This window comes from Pocillopora damicornis, chromosome 3, assembly GCF_964200805.1.
Source record: "Pocillopora damicornis chromosome 3, jaPocDami1.2, whole genome shotgun sequence".
NCBI classification, from domain to species: domain Eukaryota; kingdom Metazoa; phylum Cnidaria; class Anthozoa; order Scleractinia; family Pocilloporidae; genus Pocillopora; species Pocillopora damicornis.
The window spans coordinates 14,404,550-14,418,557 of record NC_142672.1 but is presented as its reverse complement, the minus strand read 5'-3'; the positions used below and the strand labels follow the sequence as shown (position 1 = coordinate 14,418,557).

Genomic DNA, 14,008 nt, shown 5'->3' with positions numbered 1-14,008 from the left:
AGCCGAGAGAAATGCTAACACCAAAGCCACTGAATACTTAACTTTCGGTTTTTCTTTTAGTATATTGATTTTCTTCGCCTTCTGGCAAAGTTTGAAATTCACTGTCTGTCAATGATACGGATTTTTTAGTGTTTCAGCCGCTATAATTCGAGAAAGCTCCGACAAACAACTTGTATTTAGAATCGTGAAGGCTCTGCCGTTCATTCATCAACCTGACCGAGTGGCGCCAAAGGCGAGTGACTTGTCAGCAGCTGATTAGCTATATCAACACACGTGAAAAAATACGATGTTTTTTCACTTGTGTTGTTACGGCTTTTCTCAGGGCCTGTATAACACCGCAGTTTATGTGATAATCGGATTTATTTCAGACAAAAATACGATGAAATATGAAGACACAACATAATGAATTGCACGAGAATTCTTGAATTAATCAGTGACGAAAATCAGTAATAATTATCGAAGTAATAGAAGGGTTGAAACTCATAAAACAAAATCATTTAACCCTGATACTCACTGAACACCGATATAATATTACTTATTATTATCGGTATAAAAGATTGTAGAATATGGCAAGATATGATAAATTGTGGATTAGCTTTCACTAGAGGGTTGTCCCTCTCCTCTAAAAAGCCAGCATGTTTACAAACTGACTCGCAATATTCTACTCAGCATTATTTCATTCAATCTTTTATGGAAATAAAAACTTCAATTCAGGCCCCAATCACACTGATAAATTGTAACAGATAAAATTTGGTTCGTTCATGTCTCGTCGGAAAAAGTTGAAAGCGCAACAATCACAACAATATATCGCGAGAGTGCATTTGAGCGTGCGCAAAAGAAGGGCCTAACTGAAATGTCTCAAAATAGAAAAAGTAGTCAAGTTCACGTTTTCAGAAAGCTCTGTTTTCGGTTTGCAGTACTGTGTAAGTTAGGTCTAAGCGTTGAAGAAATATTAAAGTTTTCAAACTGGGCCAGTATGACCAGCCGACAATTTATCCGGATTAGAGAGGACAGTTAATTCAACTGTCAAGGAGAGAGGGTCGCGTTTTCTCATCTGTCCGACGTAGGCTACTCTGGATGGAATATTGTATCAAAATAATAAATTCCCTACTACTGTTCAGACAAGCGTTAAAGCGGAGAAACCTCTTACCTGTTTGTTTTCAGCTACACGTTTTTCCCTCAACAGTTCTACCCTAACATTCAAAGCATTGGTCGTAACATTGATGTTGGGAAGATATTTCCTCTCGACCAAAGGATCCTGAGTTTATAACTCGGGGTTGTTTGAATTCAGTCAACAAGTCGAACAAGGAAGTCCCGAGGTAGATCCGAGCCTTCTGATTGTTTCTTAATTAGTCGATATTTTGCCATTCGGAACGTTCCAAGGAAATGGTCATTAGTCTTGTATTTTTGTCTACGAAAACAAGCAAAAACGGTGAAAATCATTTGCGTTTACCTTTTGTGTTTACCTTCACAAGTCAATGTGAAGCACAATAAAACATTTTCAACGATGAGATAATTTTCCGAACTACCGTATTTCAGTTCTCGATTACCTATCAGTCCCTGGCGTTAAACAAGTAGTCCGTGGTTCATTCAGTTCAATTAAAACGGTGAAAACTATTTGCGTTTACCTTTTGTGTTTACCTTCACAAGTCAATGAGAAGCACAATAAAACATTTTCAACGATGAGATAATTTTCCGAACTACCGTATTTTAGTCCTCGATTACCTATCAGTCAAACAAGTAGCCCGTGGTTCATTCAGTTTAAAATTGTGTCCACTAAAATTGGTTTTCATATCCAATCTCAGATAGCCATAAATTATCTTAACACATGTAGGAAGCTCAAGACTATGCATACCTAAGATAAAATGTTTAGGGAGCTTCAACGCTTCAACGGTACATCTAAAACGTCAAACTTACTTCAGTTTAGGATGGATATGTAAGAACCATTTCTTTTCTATTTTTTAGGATTAAGCGAGCTAACATGGAGCCAAACTTGACTACAAATGACACAAAGTACGGAGTGTTGCAAGAGGGGCGGCCGTGCTTCATTTCCACGCTCTGACCAATCCCAATTTAGTTAGTACTCTAGCTTGGTGCTTACCTTTGCCACAACCATGTGAGGTTTGTGGTGTTTCCTGTCAAACAGGTTGGTCCTGGTCACAATTCTGAGGGGTGGACTTCGATTCCGCCCAGGGTTTCTGTATCTTTGCAGCTTGACGTTGACTGACGTTCTGTGGGGTGGGGTAGTAACACCGTTGTACATTAGATTCAGAATCGCGGAGCTGATCGCCGGTGAAGCGTGTTTCAATCGCAGTGATTGGGACTCGCCTGTCATGGTGGTTTCTTTCTTTTTATGCCTTTTTGCTGTGGTGGGAACCCTTCGAGTCATGAGTGTGGATAGATATTTAGCCGTCATTAAACCATGGTGGTACAAAGCTGCCATGAAGATGCAGTACACCATTACTGCTTCTTTTGCGGTGTGGGTGACGTCCACTTTTTTAGTTGTTCTGAGGCAGGTGAAGTTGTTTCCTAGGAGGGCTGTTGAGACATTTGAAGGCGGATACATCATTTGCTTCTCCGCGATTGTAATTGCCATCCAGTTGTGTACTCTGGCTGCTCTCCGCAAGCACAACAATGCCTGTGTCGTACTACAAAGGAAATTCAGTCATAAGGGAGGGAATCAAAAAACTCGTTAACTGTCACAGTCTTAAGTGTTTTGATTCGCAGGACGAGTAATAAGTAAACCTTGACATTCTTCTCTCAAACAATTGGTTTCGAATGTCTGAAACATTCGTTTGTTATTTCTTCGAACGTTTTCTAACGCAACTCGCTAAATATCCCGGTGTATTATTGGCTGAACTTTCGGATATGGAGTTCATATTCACTGAGCCTGATGTGAATGATTGTCTTAGTATAATTGCACAAAAACTTTCGCGGGATTCTTTAGTAAACTCGTTTATGTTAAAACTATGTGTAAATAAAGAAGGCAGTGTGCATATATGTTATATAAGTTTTGATCACTCGTATCGAGATAAACAACCAGTTTCCATAATCAATCTAATCAGCAAAAAATTCTTACTTTTGAAAAGTGTTCCACAAAACCTGTTGGATTCTGTGCTCTTAGAAATTAAATTTCTCCTATCGCGTTTATCACTTCCTCGGTAACTTTGCCGACATAATGCAAGGCAGCCATTTAATCACTCCTGCTACAATCACCTCGCGAGATATGACGCAAACCACGACTAATCGGAGCGCGAGAATCTATTTTATCCACCGCATGGAACCCGGGGGTGATTGATTGAAATTAGAACATGCACGACTCCTTAATGCCGCGTTCGCCTGCACATGTACTTAAGTTTGCTTACATATATCTGCCTTAGCTTCTCATTGGCTCTTTAGTTTCTTGATTTGTTCTAAATGGCCGTTTAAACTATTTTAGTTTAATTTTAACGACACTTCAACATACTGTACAGCTAAACAAAGCAATAACTCTACCAAAAGTTACCATCAAATTAGAGCTTTATTCGATGTTAGAAAATGTAAAAACAATGTAATAAATTACCGTAAATAATACTATCTAAATAAAGAAAACTTTCACTTCGATTTCAACATAACAAATACTAGCGACTAGTCATGTGACGTTCTTGGTTAATCCATTTCTTGAAAGAGTTGATCATCTGTCAAAAAACTGTCACATTTCAACGATAACACATTTTTTCTCAGTGTTTTGGCTAATAGAATTTTAAGCAATCCACATCAGATGGCAAGGTTTCATCAGTATCGGACTCCGAACCACTGACAAGCATTTCAGGCAATAATACCAGTTTCCTTCCTTTTCTACTATCCTCTGAGGTGTGATGGGAATTTTCCGGGTTCGTCGGCGCTGCTCGGAAGTTTACATCATCTTCGGTTTCGTCCTCCTCCGATGACGACCATACTTCCCAACGATCAAAGTCAATGGAGACGTAAGGCAACTGAAAGAAATCAAACAAACAAAAAGCAAGTCAATAAACGAACAGAAAGAAAGAAGACAAACTATGAGGGTCAATCCCTGTTGACTAAGAACAAACTACATGTTCCACTGTATATGTTACCTTTTCTTTGCTCTTCAACAACCGCGTCCACACGGCATGGTTTCTTTTCTTGAGTAAAATTTGTACCTCCGAGCCCTTGACAATTACAGTACTTTGCTGCAATCATCCAACGAGAGAACATAATTAACAACACCGCAAATTGAAAACAGATAGAATGTCAACGAAAAGACCTCAGACCTACCTCAGGATCAATCTCCTCTAATAGCTCCATGTCCAGTTCATAAACTACGTGTCTTAGCTGTGTACTAGTGAAAGAAAACAATCATATTACAACAAAAACATACAAACACACAAACAAAATGCATTATTACAGGTTACGAAGTAGGAAAACTTTGAGCTTGTTTCTTAAAAAAAAGTTTCCCATTTGTCACCAGCTCGTGTGGGGGTCGAACCTCGTACGGGTCTCAAGAACCTTTTCCATAAACGGCAGCCGATGGTGTAACAGGCAGCTGCCCCCTTAGGAGAAACCCACACACGAGAACCTTCTCGTAAGTTACTGAAACACACGGCGATGAGAGTTCGTTGGGCCGCGGTATATCGCCTGTAATCAGCTTTCGTTAAACCCTGCTCAGAACGTCGGAATTCGCGGTGGATGCTCCACCCTTGCGTTCAAAAATACTCCGAAGCATGCTTGGTCATTTACTAGGTTCGCATATGACAGGCGTACTGCATATTGATGGGATCAACAAGTGTGCATGGTAAATTGGGATATGTGCGCGACATAACAACATTAGAATGTCCCCAAGGATTCGAATATTACAGTAAAAACACAACCGGCGAACATGTAGTTTTGATTCAATAATAAAAATCTCTCTTCAAAGACGTTCCTTGTCTTTAGTGACTATTTGCTTACGGTGGACTAATCGAAGAGTCATCTTTGAGGAAGATGATTTTGAATGAAGAAACTCAAATGCTGCCAAACTTACCTAAACTTGAGCTTGCTTGCAGTTATCTCGGTCTGCTGTCTCTCCACTCCGCGTAGCTTCACACAAACTCGCACCAGTTCTCTCGTTTGTGACCACACTGTTTTCGGATGCACGCTGGAAAATATATAAATCATCATGGTTTTAAATAGGGGCAAGAAAATACTAATTTCAAATTGTTGAAAGGATTCTTACATATGTATATTTAAGCGAGTTAAGTGCAGTTTTCCTATCCACGGGTGAGATGTTAGAACAATCAGAAGTTTTTCCCCTTCCCATACTCCAACATCGGTCAGGTTACCTTGTTTATCTGCCAATACCAAGTTATTTTCACGGGGTGGATGTGAACATTGCGATGGTCTAGACCTACAATTGGCGACAAAATTGCTGACACATTGACCTTTTCAAGACCCTCTTACTTCAATTTTATCTCTTTTGCCCTCGTTAAGTTTACCTATTCGCCGCCCCCTCCCCCTCCCCTTCATAAAAATGTCGTGTCGTGATTCCATGAACCGTTAGCTTCATACAGGCAACATTGAATAGAGGAGGGGAGGTCTTGTCAGTAATTTCTAGCGTGGTAGAAACAGGAGAGTTATTCTACACATAAATAGGACTCTTCAAACATGATGTGACAACTGATTGTAGGAAACAGAAGTGTTACTCTTCACATAAATTGGACTCTTCAAACATGATGTGACAACTGATCGTAGGATCAGGGCCACCTTTTACAGACCGTGTGTCCTCCGCGACCGAAAACGAAACAGTTGACGCTGAACATAATATTAAAACAAAATATAGTATGTCCTAAAACATAACACACAATACATTTCATAAGCCTCCCGGGTATATTACTCCCCCAGGTTTCTACTCACGCCCAAATGCAAGCGCATGCAATTTGTATTTATTTGTTCATTAAACTTACAAATGTCTCAAACGGAAACTGGTACATGCTTGAAATTGTAAAAAATATTTGAAACTGACTCGCTTCCTAACCCAAGTGAAGAACATAACCATGGCTACAGCATTGATATTTTAGTTGGTTGTCAATGGTGTTTTAATGTTACAGTTTTTTCCTGGGGCATGGGAAGGAGGAAGCGGTGCTCACTAAAGAGGGGAGGAGGTTCAGAAAGTCGGTAACTGGAGACCCCAGCCCAAACATGGATTCTTCAATCCCGACGTCCAAAGCTTTGTTCTCATTCAAAAACAGTCTTCATACAATTGCAATTTTTAAAACCAGCTCACCTAAATGGGTCTAAATTATTCTCTTCTGCATGAGGCACAACGTGATTTCTAACGCTTACAGTAGACCTAGCTGCAGTAATTCCTTGCGTCTCCGACCGAGAGAAATTTTCCCTCGGGGAAAGGTTCTCAGAAGTATTTGGGGCTAGTGTGATCATCGCAGACGGAATCCTCTCATTTTTCTCGTCACTGTCCTCCCCACCCAGAGGGGGTAAGTCATCGTCATCTTCATTGTCAATATCACCATTCTGCACCAGACCATTGACTGATCTCGTCTCAGGTTCTTGCTTTACGATTATGCCAGAAGCGATCGCACATTCTTGGGCTCTATCGTCAGGTGCTGTAGCGGTTGAGCTTGTTGTATGGATGTTTCCAGCTGCTGAGTCAAGAAGACGCTGCAGTAGATCGCCACACACACGGCGAGGAATGATACCTAAACTCTGCTGCTCATTTGTCATTAAACTAAAAAGAAAAGACACAAAATTGTTGAAAAGTACATTGTCAAGAACGTGGAGCAAGGAAGAAGCTGAGTCCCCCCGTGAGAACACTGCGCTACAAACCTTCGAAGTGTACCAATCACTCCCAGTCTGACCATAACATCCTTATTGTGTTGATTACTACTCGCCAGAGTTTTAAGCGTCAGGGCACCTTGCTTTATGATCTGGTAAGAAAAAAGTGTACAATGACCTTTTGTTCAGAAGGAGAGCTGTTAACTTTGTGTGATTGGCTTAAAACTGCCGAGAGTAGTCTAACACTGCCGAGGCGAAGTTTACATGAAAATTATGAGCTCCGAGAATACAGAAGGGACATATACGCAGACAAATTTATCTGAGAAAATTTTCAATTTTGACCAAAGCCAACATGTCCGCATAGCAGTACTCATTTCAATGTTTGGTCCCTCTGCTCATATTTATGATCTCACCTGCTGTGAGGTTGATTCTTGCAACTTTTTGCAAATGTTCTCAAGGCCTCCATATTGTCGAATGAAATTGCGATTCCTAAATAAGACAAAAAAAACAAATGGATAAAAAAATAAACAATGACGATGGCATTGAGAAAAATAAGAAATAAATAGAGCATTTGGCATCATTGAAAAACGCGGGTGACGAACACTCGACTCGTTTTACTTTGCATCTGATTGGTTGACGTTGGCGCGAGGTTTCACGACCAATCATACTACAAAGGGGAGATTGAACCAATCTAACCCTGTATTACAATCAGCAATCAATGAAGACTGAGTTATCAAGCAATAAAACAAGAAAAAAAGGATCGACTTACTGATTGTCGATAGCTAAGTTTCCTAGCGCCCACATTGTGCGCTCTAGAACATTTTCGCTGTAAGTCAGTGACACCAATTCACACATTGTTTTCAAGCCACCACAATCCCGCACGGCTTGACAGTTTCTGTGGAAACGCAAAATATCTCACCATAATTGACAATCACTGTGAAACAAATAACAATCATTAAAGTTATCTATAAGATGAGGCGCGTATTGCGCATGTCATCTTGCTGTGCGTGTATTTGAAATTTAAATTGTATCACGATTACCTTGAATTAATTCAAAAGACCTAGATGTTTGAAATGTCCACAACCTATACGGCGGAAAACATTCTTAGAAACGCATAAAAAGACAATCGATAGTGCAATCTCTTTCCCCCCCTCCCCACCCATCAAATTATTTATCGCGCAGAATGCCTATTGTTCTCGAGACATTTAATTGCTGTGGCGAAAAATTATCGATCTGTAATATTAGCAGCAAAGCGTCCAAAAGTTGGTCTTGATGGATCGCTTGTTTTGGTCCTTTCTTCTCTTATTTTGGTCTTTCAAGGCGCGTTCGCATTCAAAATTTCCCGCTTTAGTGCTCATGAATTACTAATAATGTTTGGGCATTCTGTGCGATGAGCTATCAAAAAAGGCAAGGACACACCAATAACATGAGGACTGGTATCTTTCATTCATCAACTCAAATCAATGGTTGGAAAACTTTTTTACCTGGTGTTGTCATCTACAAGAGATCCAATAGCCCACGTCACTCTCTCCAAGACCTGCCAGGAAAATGGCAGCACGTATTCTCAAAATCCAGGTTATTTACGAGCCCTTCCAGTTCCTTTCCCCAACCCATATTACAAACCATTTTGCTCTTTCCTTTATCAATTCGTTTTGGAGAACAATTCCTGCTATCCCTTTTATGACTCCTTTCCAAAGTAACACTCACAAAACAGTCATAACAGGTAAAGGAAAAAACACTAAATTTTCCGCCCTGTCCCATGAAATGCCAAAGAGTGACATAAACTTGAAATCGAAGTCTCATAGTATCATGTTCGGGGGGGAGGTCAGGAGTTTTGAATCCCCAGTCTGCCCGCTCCAATCTCTTTAAGAAGCAAAATAACACGACATACATGTAACGTTTTTATTTCACTGCGCGTGAGCGGGCAGAATTGAAAACAAATCCTATCATATGACTGGTTTCGTGACCGGTCATTATTTTTCACTCCACACCACCCAAATCGTGCGAATGCTCCTTAAACAACGCAAGCGCAAACAAAAGTAGAGCACTGCTCGCGAGGAGCCAAAAGAAAGCAAACTAACTTTGTCATCCATGGTGGTTCTTAAAAGTTCACAAAAAGCCTGGAGCCCTCCTCGAGTTCTTGCCTCATTTTGATTTCTGTCGAAGGATAGAAGGAAGAAGTTTCAAAACGTCAATTGAAATAAGTAAAACACTTTAAAAAAAAAACTGCATAATTCCGGATACTATCCGATAGCATTCTTATATATGAAAATAAACAATAAATTTACCTTTCTGAGGTTCCCAGGTTCTTCAAAGCCCAAGCTATGCTTTCTTGGATAATGCTGTCTTTCGTCTTGACAGGACAGATTAAAACAGAGAACGAAGAAAAACGACATGTTGGAATCTCACAACAAACAGGAATAAATCAAATCTCTTTACTGTCTGCTATACATTTCCCATGATTCAAGTTCTAAGGGTTTGGTTTCAAATCAAACAACGTTCCACATATCATATCTTTCTTTTCCTTCGTCACCTATTTGCTGGAAGATATATGTGACGCCGGAAAGAGAAACCTCCTTTTGGTCACATGCTAATAAATTCTCGAGATAGTACCATCTAATTAAGAGAGCTGTGTTTCCTCGCTTACATAGTCTGCCTTGGTCGGATTGTCAACGTTATGATGCGGAACGTCTTAAAGTAAAGCGTAATAAAAGTTTTCTGCCGAGCCAGATAGTTTTCTTTCCTTCCTTTTTTTCTTAACAAAGCTTCAAGATGGTGGCGTTTTCACGTTTTTGTCATAAACAAGAAGAAAATTGAGTTCGGTCCGCTGCAACCGAAGTTACCGTTCCTGCAATTGTGCGAGTGTTAACTGGTAACTAACTACGATAGAGGGTGATACACACTTCGAGTAAGATACCTGAACAACTTCGGAATCTTAGCTAACTGGGAAAGTGATTTAACTAGCTGCAAACCCGTGATCGTACCTTTCCTAGCAAATAGCACATTGTTTGAAGTCCACCTTGGCTTGTTACTTCGTCGCAGTTACTAAAAATGAACAGCACCTCGAAAAAGTTGATACTACTAAGATGAAAGATGCTTCGTATATTGCATTGGATCGAAATCACGATCGAACCCAACTACGTTCGTAAGAAGAACTCACCTTGCGTTATCAAATGAAAGAGATGCAAGACTTGCTAGAATATGCTGAAGAACCAATGGATCTCTGCTTAGACTCAGCAGGCGACAAAGCGCCTGAACACCGCCACAATCCCTTATGTCATCCTTTGATCTAAAGATATTATAAAACGAATGTTCAAAGGTTCTCTCCTTCTCTTTCTCTTTCTTCTTCTCCTCCTGGACTCCATCCTTGCCTCCCTCTCTACCCATTGTTCAATACCTTCCTCCCCTTCTCCATACACACTGCGGCATTCTTCACTGGCAAAACATTCCTGATTACCTTTCCCGTTCCCTTCTTCATCTCTCCCTTACTTTCTTTTTTCTTCCATCGCTCCTTTCCAAACTCCGCTTCCTTCCCCTCCTACCTTACTTTGCATTCTTATCCTCCTTCGTATCATCCATCCATCCCTTCATTCCACACTCTCCGTCTTCACTTCCCACTTCCTTCCTCTTATTTTTAATTTCTCCATCCCTCAATCCATACTTACATTCCCTCACTTTCTCTCCCTTTCTTCTTCACTCCTCCCCTCCCCTCCCCTTCCTTGTCCATCACCACATCCCCCCCCCATTACTCCTAGGTCATTCACAGTTATTCCCGTCATACTTTCTTTTCTTCCTTGCGACCTTCCAACGTTGCTCATTCTTCCTTGCCTTCCGACTGCCTTCCGACTCTCTTCCGACTGCCTTCCGACTGCCTTCCTTGACTTCCCCCTTTCTATGGTTTGTTTTTCCACCTATTCCGCCTATCATTCAAAGTTTGAATAAACCCACTTACTTCTCGTTATTCAGGACAATGCTCTGCACCTCCTTCACAATTTCTGCTTTCTTTACTAGATCCTGAAAGAAAATTAAGTTGACACATTGGTTAAAGAACATATTTGTATACAATTATACAATTCCGAACACAACTGTAAAAAACATAGTCTTCCATATTACACCTCAAGCCTTCCTACCACAATTTTCTGATGTAGTGGGCAATATATCGCACGTGCGACTCTGGGTAAAATGGCAAATCTAACAATGTAATACATAAATACATTAGGAAAAGAATACACATTTTCAAACGGCGTAAATTCACATCGCTCGTCGATTCGTTGTTTTCAAGGTCGCAGTTTAAGTCCTTCAGAACAAAAGACCACCGTACAGCTAAAAATCAAAATCCACCCTGTTATCGGCTTGCATGTACGCGTATTCGCAAGGAGTTCTGGGTGATGTTATGCGCAGAACAGGATGTGTGGTGCTTTAAAATGGATACATGCACTGAAAACAAATTTCAAGAGCTCCCAGTTATCACCTGCATATAAACTGCGCCTTCCGAAAAGTCATTCAACATCCGGCACAGAAGAACAACCTTTTTTCTCTGTTCCCAATTTCCCCAAACAAGAACATTTGCTGTCACAAAAAATAAAAGTTGAACACTTCTTTGGGGAAGTTGCGAGTGACAATGCCGCTCATGAAGGCACAAAAGCAGTGCTTATATTTTCCAGTTTCCAAGACAAAGTGAAAGTTTTCGCATAAAAAGACAAGAACATATATTTATTACGCGTGGTGAAGAACTTGCAATTAAGAGACAGAAGAACTCCTGGTACTTCATGAGTCACTCGAAAATTGGAAAATTTGTATTTAATATTTCCAGTCTAAGAGTTCGGTCCCAGTAAGTTTTCTAACTGTAAGACAAAACAAAAACCTTTTTGAAATAAATTCTATTCTTATTCGATTCAATAGTTTAAATTAGATGCAGACCCTAAAAAGGCTCCCTCCAGGTTTTTAATTGTATTTGCTGTTTGTAGAAACTGCCATTGAATCAAATTAATTAAAGAGCTTTCGTTTTCGTCTTGTAATTTCTCACTTCGACACTTTTCCATAAACTGACCAGAAAACTACGATTGAATTAAACTGATCGATTTCGCGCGCTACTGATGTTTACTTTTTAATCCATTTAAATGTCATACATTGACAGAAAATTTAGAATAAAACATAGATGACAAAATCGAAAATACCGGTTTGTTAGAGATTCATTCCGCTTACAGCGGAACAAATAACCTAATACGACGCATTAGTACAACTTCACGAAGGTTCCGTTTAGTTTAGAAAGATCTAATTCAAAGTGAAAGTAACTACCCGTGTAAACCGACTTTCGCTCAACATATCAGCGAAAAAAAACCGCATGGAAAAAACAACTGAAGGTATTTATCTAACCATCATTCTCGGTGCTCTGTCAGTTCTTATAGTTCTCTCGAACGCTGTTATTGTCACGCTGGTTTGCTTCAACAAAACCCTTCGCACATACACAAATTGGTTGATTCTGTCCCTTGCTGTGTCCGACCTACTGACTGGCAGCCTGCTTTTTTCTATGACGCTATTCAAACCATCTTATGTCGTCGAAGGATACTTCACCGCAATGATTTTACTTTCGGGTGTTATCAACATTTCGGCAGTTACCTGCGATCGTTTTATTGCTATAGTGAAACCTTTAGAATATTCTTATCTCGTTCCCAAATTCTTCAAGAGAGGAATTGCGATTATTTGGCTAGTTTCGGCCATATATGCCTCTGTTCCTTTGATTTGGGGCGCAGATCATTCAAAAACAGCTCATAGAGTCTACTTGGCGTGCTTAGAGCTGCTTGGTGTCGTCGTTCCGTACATCTTCATAACTGCAGCCTACATTAGAATTTTCAGACAAGTGCGCAGAAGCTTAGCGTTAAGGAAAAACTTGAAATCTGTCTCAAGACAAATCAACGAACGCAGACGCATTTCCGCAGATGCCAAGGTAGCCAAAATCTATTGCATTGTGTCTCTGGCCTTTTTGTTCTCTTGGCTGCCAATCCTTTACATGACAACAGCTTTTATTGTAAAACGGATTCAAGTTGTCCCAGACATCTTATCCTCGGTTTCGCTCTTCACCATGGCGGCGGGTTCGCTAGCAAATCCTCTGCTGTATGCTTTTCTAAAACCTGATTTCAAGATCGCTCTTCGGAATTTATATCAGAAATGTTCGAGCAGATGCGTTGAACAACAGTCGATTTCTGTCAGGTCTTTTAAAGCAGAACAATCAAAGAACAAGACCATTCGTTGGCTTGCGCTTAAACAGAGGGCAAGTCTCAACTAAAGAATGACATGCTGCACGAGACTACCAAAAAAAAAACACATTGAAAGCATTGGAAGAATCTTCTCTCCTTTACATTCTCTTCTAATGCATCGAGAAGGACGCTAATTCACCAAAAGCTTTAAAGTACCTTTTACGTTTGAAATAAATTAAGATAAAGACAATATATCTCGAACACATACTACACTTCGACGACGGTCGTTGAGTAAAGATGCTGAACATTAGTAACAAGCGAGGAACAAAGAAATGTCAGATTCATCATCTAATGAATGCGACGACGACGACGACGACGATGATGATGATGATTGAGATGATATTAAAACATAAAACTACCCCTTTCCATCTATGACACATCACTACTAAAGTACGGAGGTTGCAATTTAATACATTCAACATTCAGTTTACTAACCAACCAAAGCAAACAAAGACACGAAATAACATTTGAAGTTAAACTAAAAGTTGAAACGTGCTGTTTCACTTACGAGATACAAAGCACTTTGAATTTTATTTCGACGTTGTTCTTTTTGACGTTTTCAAATGGCTATACGTCACCAGCTGCTTTTTCCTTCCTTATGATATCAGCACTTTTCTTCAAAGTTTTAGAATCGTTAAGGAGACAGCATGGCATAAACTGAATAAAAGCTTTCCATAATACAAGTGAGTTCAGTCATGAGTCCATAATTATAAATAGTTCGATAATTCTGTTTATCTGACTGAAATGCACCTGGTTATCTCCGAACCCTAACGTACTCTTACTCAAATGTTTTTGTTAAATAATTCTTATCCTTATGTGTTCCACTCCTACCTATCTCTTTGAATTGAAACAAAAGATTCAAAACTGACGTACAAAACCCAGGTGCGAACGCATTAAAAACGGATATCAACCTCATTTAATTGGTACTTACTTCAGAGTACTTGCCAGACTTGACAGTTTTTGATTGACAACAATTCATGCTGACC

General features: G+C 39.9%; 2 protein-coding genes and 1 pseudogene across 3 annotated transcripts; 2 read left to right on the top strand and 1 right to left on the bottom strand.

Moving 5' to 3' along the window:
- Nucleotides 1-1,981: 1,981 nt before the first annotated feature.
- On the top strand, nucleotides 1,982-2,836 carry LOC149048398 (olfactory receptor 4E1-like; annotated as a pseudogene).
- Nucleotides 2,837-3,475: 639 nt separating this feature from the next.
- On the bottom strand, nucleotides 3,476-13,635 carry LOC149048397 (uncharacterized). Of its 2 annotated transcripts, XM_089200502.1 has the most exons (15): nucleotides 13,531-13,635; nucleotides 10,718-10,779; nucleotides 9,926-10,054; nucleotides 9,750-9,810; nucleotides 9,054-9,118; nucleotides 8,847-8,922; nucleotides 8,250-8,302; nucleotides 7,535-7,660; nucleotides 7,179-7,254; nucleotides 6,817-6,917; nucleotides 6,260-6,718; nucleotides 5,021-5,134; nucleotides 4,276-4,339; nucleotides 4,095-4,190; nucleotides 3,476-3,974 (listed from the first exon to the last, which is right to left on the bottom strand). In XM_089200502.1, the coding sequence occupies exons 4-15, from the start codon at nucleotides 9,768-9,770 to the stop codon at nucleotides 3,732-3,734; spliced, it is 1,494 nt and encodes a 497-aa protein (XP_089056628.1). In that variant the 5' UTR covers nucleotides 9,771-9,810; nucleotides 9,926-10,054; nucleotides 10,718-10,779; nucleotides 13,531-13,635; the 3' UTR covers nucleotides 3,476-3,731. The 2 variants fall into 2 exon arrangements, with proteins under 2 accessions (XP_089056628.1, XP_089056627.1); XM_089200501.1 differs by lacking the exon at nucleotides 13,531-13,635 and having other exon boundaries at nucleotides 10,718-10,921.
- On the top strand, nucleotides 11,498-13,733 carry LOC149048396 (adenosine receptor A2b-like). Its single transcript, XM_089200516.1, has one exon. It carries the CDS (start codon nucleotides 12,110-12,112, stop codon nucleotides 13,049-13,051), a length of 942 nt encoding a protein of 313 aa, XP_089056642.1. The 5' UTR covers nucleotides 11,498-12,109; the 3' UTR covers nucleotides 13,052-13,733.
- The last annotated feature ends 275 nt before the right edge of the window (nucleotides 13,734-14,008 follow it).